Source organism: Falco rusticolus, chromosome 6 (assembly GCF_015220075.1).
Source record: "Falco rusticolus isolate bFalRus1 chromosome 6, bFalRus1.pri, whole genome shotgun sequence".
Lineage (NCBI taxonomy): Eukaryota > Metazoa > Chordata > Aves > Falconiformes > Falconidae > Falco > Falco rusticolus.
Window position 1 is genome coordinate 64774001 of NC_051192.1, and position 10030 is coordinate 64784030.

The 10030-nt window shown below is 50.8% G+C and overlaps 1 protein-coding gene across 1 annotated transcript; it reads right to left on the reverse strand.

Annotated features, from left to right (window-relative positions):
• Positions 1-1493: 1493 nt before the first annotated feature.
• Positions 1494-4067, reverse strand: SOX11 (SRY-box transcription factor 11). Its single transcript, XM_037392924.1, has one exon. It carries the CDS (start codon positions 3935-3937, stop codon positions 2720-2722), a length of 1218 nt encoding a protein of 405 aa, XP_037248821.1. The 5' UTR covers positions 3938-4067; the 3' UTR covers positions 1494-2719.
• Positions 4068-10030: the final 5963 nt, after the last annotated feature.

Consider the following 10030-nt stretch of genomic DNA (forward strand, 5'->3'; position numbering starts at 1 on the left):
TTTTAAAACACAGTTTCTCATAAAGAATTACCACAATGCAAGACATAAATTTGAGTTCCCAGATATGCTATATCTCTTTTCTGATAGCAAAGATTTAGGCCAAACAACTTTTATTTAGAATCATGAGTGTTTTATTATTATTATTATTATTAGAAAGAGATCAGATTATATTAATCATTTTACTACCAGTTTAACTAACCTAAAGTAAGATATCTCACCACTTAAATGCCTAAGAGTTGTCTTTGATTAAACATAACATGCATGCAGGTTTTAATGTTATGTTTTATTATGCCTTACAAATGTGTATGCAGGATTTTCATTTCAGCAAGTCTGAAAGCCTGTAGCAGTGGTTGCCACCAAAATACCAGCACAGTGAATTGTCCCTGTAAACAGCTGGATCATTAATTAGTGGAGAAAAAAAATAAAAATTACCAATGCCTATTAGATAAAAAGTAAACTTCTTGAGAAACAAAGTTCCACCTTGTGAGTCTGTTGCCATCAGCAGTTATTTCAGAGCACGCAACTGAAATCTGATGGCTCCTAAGGTAAAAAAAAAAAAAAAAAAAAAAAAGGCAAAAAATGCACACTGACAAAGTCTGCTCAAGCTACAGCAGAAGCTCGTACCCCCTCCTTGCCGTGTCCCCGCCTGGGGCGTCTCTCCGGAGCGCGGCCGCTGGCCGAGCGCTGCCCGGGGGCGGGGAGATGCAGCACCGCTACCCGCAGCATCCCCGCGGCATGTCTCGCCCAGGCTATTCCGCAAAAAGAGGAAAGGGGGAGAGAAAAAAAAAAAAAAAAAAAAAAAAAAAAAAAAAGAGAGAGCAGCGGGGAGAGGACCGGGAGCAAGCGGTGTGTGTCGCGGGGGGAGCCGCGTGCCCCGCGGCGGTGGGAGCGGGCAGCCGGCCCCGCCGCGCCCCCGGCCCAGAGCCCACAGCCCCGGACACCAACCGCGGGCGGGCAGCGGGCCTCCTCCACCGCCGGCGGGGGGGGGGGGGGAAGCCGAAAACACCGGGGGGCGAGCCAACCTGCCGCACGGCCCGGCCCCCGGCCCGCAGCGAGCCAGCCCCGGCCCCGCCCGGCGGCGATCCCCCGGCCACCGCGCACACACGACCAGTGGGAAAAAGGCGACGGGAGGCGGAGGGAAAAAACCCCCACGACCACTAAGCAAAAAAACCCCACCAAAAAACCAAAAAGGAAAAGAAAAGCAGCAGTCCTTACTCTCCTTCCCCCCTAGCTATGGTCATGCACAACAGCCTACAGCTACCGCTGCTCCGCAGGCAAGGGGTGACAACATGGCATCTCCAGCGTTACTTCTACAGACACTAATAGCGATACGAGTTTCTATCAGTTCCAGCTGATTTATTAAAATTGTCAAGATACAGACTTTCAGCATTAAAAAAAAAAAACAGGCTATGATGTTGACAGTGCACAAGTCTGCTTTTGCCATCATTTGCTACAAAATATGCAGATGGTCTGTACTTTAGATTATATTGCACAACATGAGAAACTTTTTTAACTATGTGCCTTTTTTCTTTTTTTTTTTTTTTTTGCTAAAATCGAGAATCCAGTTTCATACCTTCCATCTGGGGCCCCATCCACATATCACAGCGTATGAGATACATAAAGTCCTACTATAGTACAGTACATATACAATCTTTTAAACTAAGATAACAGCTCTGAGGTCTATATCACCATTTTCAATAAATCTTTACCTACAAATATTGAACAAATCTGAACTATAGCTGTACAAAAAAATTGTTTGTTTTTTTTTTTAAAACCACAAGGCCTTTAGATGCAAGGATTATTTTTTTAAAATTTTAATCCTTTTAAAACCAGGACGTAACGTACCAACAAACTTGCATGCTAAAAACAGAGAAAAAAAACAGAAAATAAAAGGGAAGAAGTGCCTGAAAAGTCTTACTGAAAAAACACAGCAAGAATGTTCCCTTTTCACTGTACAAAAATACGCCTGAAAATATATTAATTTTTAAAAAAGACTGAGGTCTGTTATGTATCAAAAATGTTTCAATACCTTTTTGTACTGAGGTCTAGGCTGTCTGGTATTCAATCAAGGAGGTATAAGGGAACAAGTTACAAAAAAAAAAAGTTGGCAAGTAGAAATCACATTTGTAAAACCATAAACAATTTGATCTGAAAAGTAAACTCTGATCTTAAGTCAGTTCAGTTATTTGTAAGCGTTTGTACAGTCTGCATTTTTTCAAGCTCCCTGCAGCTTTGTTAAGAATCGGATGCATAGAAGACATCAGTTTTCTCCCTCCAAAAAAAGTTGCAATGGTCCCTTTCGGAAACAAAAAAAAGTTAGAACAGTTCTTTAAGATCTCTCACGGGAAAAAAAAAAAAATCCACAAACCCCCTTGAGTAACAGTTGTGCTGCCAAAAGACTTCTTTGCAGACCATCTTCCAGACTTCAATCAGAGACCGACAAGCTTCAAACAGCGCCTTCTGTATCATTTTTTCCCCAGTCCCATTTGCCTTTTCCTGTTGTTGTTGTGATCACCAAATGCAATAAAAATAATAATAATAAAAAAAAACACAAAAAAAAAAAATCACAACTCCCGGGCTCGGAACTAACTTCGAGATTATTTTTTTTAAAGAAAACAAGACTTTTTTTTTAATCATCAGCATCATCATCATCACCGGCGTCGCGTCGCTCCAGCTCCGCCGCTGCCTCGCCGCCCGCCCTCGCCGCCGCCGCCCCCGCTCAGTACGTGAACACCAGGTCGGAGAAGTTCGCCTCCAGCCAGTCGCCCGCAATCATCTCGCTCAGCTCCGGGGTGCAGTAGTCGGGGAACTCGAAGTGGGAGCCGAGGCTGCCCTCGCTGAAGGAGTCCAGGTCCTTGTCCACCAGCGAGAGGGAGAGGTTGCCGGCGGCGGCGCCCGCCCCCAGCTCGGCGGCGGCGTGGCCGTGCTGGGAGAAGTTGAGGCTGAGGTCGAAGAGCAGGTCGTCCGCCTCCTCGCTGCCAGCCGACGAGGTGGAGATGGACCGGGAGGAGGCCGGGGAGAGGCCGGGCGGCTGCTGCGGCGGCGGCGGGCCCTGCTTGGTGATGTTCTTGAAGCTGTAGTAGAGTCTGCTGCCGCCACCGCCCGCCGCCGCGGCGCCGCCCCGCACCTCCTCGTAGAGGCTCGCCCCCTCGGTGGACTCCGCCGAGGAGCTCAAGGTGGGACTCGCCGGCACTTTGGCCACGTTGTACCGCCGCAGCTGCTGCGGCCCCGGCTCCTCGTCCTCCTCCTCGTCCTCCGCCTCCTGTTTGATCCGCAGCTGCAGCTCGTCCTCGTCGTCCTCGTCGTCCTCATCGTCGTCCATGAAGACGCACTTGACCGTCTTGCTGCTCACTTTCAGGGTGCCGAAGACGTACTCGTCTCCTGCGTAGTCCCCGTGGTGGTGGGCGGCTTTGGCTCCCGGCTTGGGGGGCGAGGAGGCGGAGGAGGCTTTCAGCTTGCTACACTTCTTGCTGGAGCTCTTGGCGCTTTTGCTGCCGCCGCTGCCGGTGGGCGCGTTTTTCTCCGGACTTTGGCTGGCGTTGGGCTTGGCCGACGGGTCCATTTTGGGCTTTTTCCTGGGCCGGTATTTGTAGTCGGGGTAATCGGCCATGTGCTTGAGCCGCAGCCTCTCCGCCTCCCGGATGAACGGGATCTTCTCGCTGTCCTTCAGCATTTTCCACCGCTTGCCCAGGCGCTTGGAGATCTCCGCGTTGTGCATGTCCGGGGACTGCTCCATGATTTTTCTCCTCTCGATCTTTGACCACACCATGAACGCGTTCATCGGCCTCTTTATGTGCCCCGACGCGGTTTTGCACCAGTCCGGGTCGCTCTCGTCCAAAGCGACCGGGCTGCACGCCATGAACTCGCCCTCTTCTGTGTCCATCGCCTCCCGGGGCAGGTTGCTCTCCGCCTCCGTACTTTCCGCTTGCTGCACCATGGTGGGCTCTGGCCGCAGCGCCGCTCTTCCCGCCGCGCCGCTCCCCTCCGAGCCGACACAGCCGCCCCCTCCCGCCGCCGCCGCACCTTGCCCCCGCTGCGAGCCGAGCGGCGCCGCCGCCGCGCTGCCGGGCGGAGCCCGCGGGGCCACCGGCGGGCGCTGCCTGCTGCCCGCAGCCCCGGCGGGCCGCTGGGCCGGGCCGGGCTGGGGCGCGGCTGGGCTGGTGCCGCTCGGCGCCGCGCTGTGCCCGTGCCCCGGCCTCGCGCCGCCGCCCGCCCTGCCCCGCCGCGCCGCGCGCGCTCCCCCTTCTGCAAAACTCCCGGCGCCGGGCCCAACTAGTTATCAGCGTTTCATATGGGTGACATCACTCCCGCCGCCGGCCAATGGCGGCGCCCGGCCGCGCCCACCCGCACGCCCACCGCTCTCACCGGCGCCCCGCCCCCAACCGCCCCCCGCGCAGGGGGTGTGTGAGCGCGGGGCGGCCGTGGCGGGAGGGGGGGGCGCTGGCTCCCGCCGCCCCGTCCCCCCACCCGGGGGGTAGCGGCCGCGCCGCGGGGTGCTTCGCCCGCTGGCGGCTGCCGCCGGGCGCGGAGCGGAGAGGGGCGAGGCGGGGAGGGGGTCGGCGGCGGCTTCCCCGCGGTCCGCTCGCCCCGGGAGGCCGCGGAGCCCCGCGTGGCTCGGGGCGGCAGGGGGCGCTGGCGCTCCGCTGCCGTTACAGCGGCGGTGCTGCGGCCGCTCTGCCGGGAGCGGGGCCGCGGCCGTGGCCGTCGCCGTCCCTGCCGCCTGCCCGCCGGGCCGGGCTCGGCCGCCGCTGCGCCGCGGGCGCGTGGGGCGGCCCTCGCCGGAGGAGAGCGCCTCCCGCGGCGCGGCTGCGGTGGCCGGCGGCGCGGGTCCGCCCACGGCCGTCTCTCCTTCGGCGGCGGGGCCGGGGCCGCGGACCCCCAGAGGAACGCGCCGGGCGCCTCGGACCCTGCCCCTCGTCGCCCCCCGGGCTTGGTTCGGCGGCTCGCTGGTAGCGAACGGGGCTGCGGGGCCGCAGGGCAGGGCCCGGGGCGGGGGGCACGCTGGCCTGCGGCGCGGACGGTGCCTGGGCGGCCCCGGCCTGCGCGGGTCGGGCGGCGGTGCCCGCTGCTGCTCGGGGCGGGGCGCGGTGCCCCGCTGCCCCCGGGGCGGCCCGGGCTGCCCGGCGGAGGTGAGGTGGGCCCGGCACGGGCGGTGGTCGCACCCACCTGGAGGCGTTTCCCGCGTGGTGCAGGCAGAGGATAAACGCGGTCTCTCCAAATTGAGGGGGGGAAACTTACAGAAAGGATCTAACAGTGCTGGATTGTTATTTTTTGTTTGTTTGTGTGTGTCTTTTTTTGGTGGTTTGTTTTTTTTTTTTCCCCAGAAAGGATCCAGTTACTCAGCAGCGTGGTGATTATTGTGGAATGCCCGTAGCGGATCCACCTATTCTGGATAAGCCTATGTTTGTTTTCATCGCAGAATTTATGAAATCTAAAGCTGACTATGTACTCATCTGCGGTCATTTTGCTTTGCAAAATGTGTGCCGAAAATGAATTCGCATACTGTTCTGTGGGTCCCTTTGTGTTTCTCTAGCTAGCATTTACGGTTATTAGCAAGACAAAAGTTTAATAAGTTTTGTGATGGTTGCTGGCTGGATGCATGATGCAGTGAGAGGGATGAGCCCTGGCACAGCCTCTTCTCTGCCAGAGCGCATCCTATGAACTGGTGCTAATGGGGCAGCAGGTCCCCTGGTACATCATCCTCTAATTAGCACAGTGGTTCATTTTCCTCAGACCACAGCAAAATTACTGTGTTTGGATGATGTGACTATGATATCATGGGGCTGCAGAATGACTAGTGTTGTTACAGGAACAAACCAAACCAAAAAAAAGTCACTCACCTCTTAGGTTTATGGATACGTTAGGGCTAACTAGATCTCAGCTGCACTTGCCAGGAGCCAGAAGGACTCTGAAAGAGTAGGCAAGAGGCAGACAGCGGTTGGGTCGTTTCCCCTGCCAGACCCAGCTGGGTGTACAGAACAGAGGGAAAGGAAACGGTGTAGCTTAGGAAGGTTGTTACTTCATTGTAAAGATGGATCTTGAAAAATGCCACTGTTTTCTCTCTGTGAGTGCCCCTAGGAGGTATTTCTCCTCTGAGGCTTGCTGCCACCTCTCTGTCTCTCTTTCTCTTCTCCCTGCCGGCCTTGTGATTGCACCAGGTGGTACAATCTTGCCCCATAATAATGCCTATCCTTTGAGAGATAGGAGGTAAAATGAAACGTTGCCTGGCAGAGTTCTCAACCTGTCATCAAATGTTACAATTTAGAGAAGCCACATGAGGAGAGGGTGCACTGCCTTTGAGAGTGCCCAAGTTTGTGCCGCAGCTGTGGGCAGCTGTGGTCTCTCTGAGGACAGCTGTTGGCAGGGCAGGACATGTCTTCAAAGAGGGCTGTGAATTTGGCACTTTCCACTCTGTCTGGATGAGGAGTCGCTCAGATCGAGCATACTGTAGAGCCAGCTGTGTCACAAGGGCTTCCTTCAGAAAGGGTGAGAGTATGTTTCGTATAATGGTGGCGTGGACAGGAGTCTCAGGAGATACGTAGCTGGCTGGCTGCCTCCAGGGAAGGAAGCTTTACTGCTGCTGGGACTCTTACTAAAATGGTACCACGTTACCAAGTGTCTCAGTTTCTCTTAGTACTTTCCTGTAAATACTAGTACTCAGATTACCAAAAGAAGTTGCCTCTATGAGGAATTCTGAGGTTTTTACATGCATTTTAAATGCAGATAGAAATAATGGCGTAGTTTTGCAAAATGAAACACGTCAAAATTTTTTAATTTGTTGTCGGTGTTTCAGCTTTTATGGGAGACTTTGTTCTGTCATAAAATTGCATAAAATTCAAGCTGATGAAATGAAAATTGAATGCTTCCTCAATTTCCTGTGAAATGAGTCAAAACAATGAATTTTTATAAAATCCTGTTATTTTGTCAAGTCATCGTTTTCCAAGAGCCGTGAACTACTTTGGAAAATTTTCTGTCAGTTGCAATGGAAATGATATACGTGATACTGGTTAAGATGTTCTGATGGCTAGGACTCTGTCCACCACGGTGACAGAATCTGACATTTAACATGTTAAGATCAGGAGAGATCATTTTTAATAAAGCTTTGGCGTAGATTGAAGCCACCGTACTTAGAGCTGACTTCACCTGGATGTTTCTTCTCCTTCTTGTGTGTCCTTGTGAAGAAGTGTATTAATACTATGGGCATCATATAACTTCTGTACATGACATTTTTCTAGTTTTCTGGTATATCTCATTTTCTGAAGTGTCTTGGCAGCATTTCAATTTTTTCTCAAAGTGATCCTTTAAATATAAACAGCATTACTGTTTGTTTTCTCATGCTTGTTAATGTTATGTTCGATCGGGGTTTTTTTATTTATTTTGAAGGGTAGTGCTAGGAAGATAATGAAGCCGAAAACAGACTGATAAATAGTAGTCAGACTCAAGAAAAAAATTAATTGAGGATTTTAGAAACCTGATTAAAACATGTACATGAATAAATAGATATTACTGTTAAAATGGAATAATTCACTGTTCTCAAAGCAGTTCGAGAATTGTATGTGTGTGCATGTATATTCCTATTGGAGCGCAGCAGTTAGACCTAACAGCCACTACTCATTCTTTTGAAATTCAAATGAATAATCATTTTTCCATTATCTAGGTCAATAGAAGACTGGGCTACCCCAGAAAGTGGTAGAAAACAGGTAAAACAGGATTCACTAGAGAGCTTGCCCTCTTGGATGGAGGCTGTTTTTGTGGGTCTGCATCCACACTGGGCTTCCTAGTGCTCCAGTTCTGGGAGAGGGGGATGGACGGATGGATGGACGGACAGGCAGGGGACACATTACCCTGAGTGCAGCACAGCATGAATATATAATGTCAGTAAAAGCACTGAGATCTCCGAGTCAAGAAGCTGGCGATATGCCTCCAAACGCCTGAAGCTAGCCAGCAGAAAGCTCTTCTTGCGGGGATATAGGCCCTCTGAACATGCCCCTGTGTGCTTACATCAGTGCTTAAAAAGGTGAAGTGATCCATCTTTTTAGGAGACTGACCTTATGCTGTTCTTGCAAGATTTTGAGTACCAAACAAAAAATAAATACGGGCAAAAAAATTTGCTGTTGAAGAAACTGTTCTAGAAAAAGCAGAAGCTATTCCCTCTGTAGTGCCTGCTCTCTGTCTTAGATTTAAGTAAACCGAAAGCCAAGATTTTTACTGTGCTAACTGTGAAGACAAATAGTACTATGAATGCAGTGTTCTTTTGGTTATTTATTTCATGCCTGTTCTGAATTGTGCTGCAGATTTTTGTCTGGAGAGCCCAAAATGACTTTGCATGGGGAACGTGTGGGAAAACTGGAGTTACGCACCTTCTGCAAGGTGTGGGAAGTGGTTTCAATCACAAGCTGCAGATTCAAAATGGAGGAAAAAAGACTTCGTGTCAAGAGAGTTTTGTCCTAATGGGAAACATATGATGAATTCTGAATGGAGGGGTCACACCCAGGGTTAGATCACAGACATATTTCCTAGGAATCTTTTCTGGAATAAACTCCTTGAGTCTTGCGTTCATGAGGAAAAAAATAAGCTGCAGACTTACCTCCTGTTAGCCTAATGCAGGGTAAAAGTGAAAAGGCACACCAGCTGTGCTTTTTTAAGATTTGGTGAATCTTCCCTTCCCTAGAGTTTTCATCTTGGGCTGCTAATTCACATGAAAAATTCAACTTCCCTGTCATTTCTAGGAAAATGGCATCCTCTCCTGTCTTTTCAGCTGCCTTACTCCAGCTGCTGTGTGCTCCTGGAGTCAAGGTTGTGTAAGATTGTGGTTCCCACAAAGTCTTTGTTTTAAAAGTAAAAGTACATAGGTGCCTGGAGCTGATGTGTGTAAGAACCAAATTTCTGATTGAGAGGTGAACTGCGCTCATTTAACTGAAATAATAATTTGAGAGGATAGACTAGTTCGGTCAAAATCCAGACCAACTCAGTTTACATCCCGTTTGAAGCTAAACGTAGGCAAAGGTGGCCAGGCGTGCTTAACCTTGATGTTGTGTGCCAAAATCTTTTATTTTGCCAAAAGGACATGCATCAGATACAGCTATGGTGAGGCAGTGTGAGGGGTGGTTTGCTGGCTGCCCAGCACTGTGTAGCATCTCTCCAGGCGGTGCAGCCCCCCATGCTGGAGGGGTTGCTGGAGTGGTCCAGCTGGAGCGCAGAGAAGCTCCTCCTAGCTTACCTCCTGCCAGAGCTGGGTATTCAACTTGCTCATCGGCTGATGCACACCTCTACTGCTGGTCACGTAACAGAACTCTGACAAAAGCACTGCCTTTGAACTGCTTGCTGCCTGTAGGTTGCTCTAGAAAGATGGTTTGACCGCTGTTTGTAAAAACATGATTTGCAAAGAGATTGTGTACATTGGTTGAAACAATCCGGGAGTTAAAAGCTGAGCAGAAAGTAACCTAATTGCAGCTATGGTGTGTGTCCAGATTGGGCATCCTGGAGTGTGTAGTCACTCCACTGTCTTCCCCTCAGACACTGTTGGACACCAGTGCTGTCTCACTGCGGCAGTATAGATGGGCCATTTCCTCTCAGCTCTGACATACTGATCTTACACAAGGAGATGTTCTACAATACCGAGATGCATCACTTACAGTTTTTCATAATATCATCTTGATTGCAAACTGTAACTAAAAAAAGGATTCCAAATGTGTTCTTTGGGCATCGTGTATGCTGCAAAACTGTTTCGTGTTCAAAGAAACAGCAGAAAAAAAGTGTTGCGATGTTCTGTGTACATTGCAACCCTCTCAGAATTTTTGTTTGCTAGACAAAACACTTTTTTCTTCCTGGTTGTGAGAGTAAAACCTGGCTCTGCAAGTCGGACAGGGGCCCTTCCGTCCCACAGATCACTGTAGTACTAGTAGTTCTGTTTGGCAGATAATCTCCTCAGCCACTTGTGTGTAACCCTATTGATTTGAACGTCTGCCCCAGCAACACCTGTGCAAATTCACAGATGGCACTGGGATTGCACCGATGCCGTGGAGGGCAT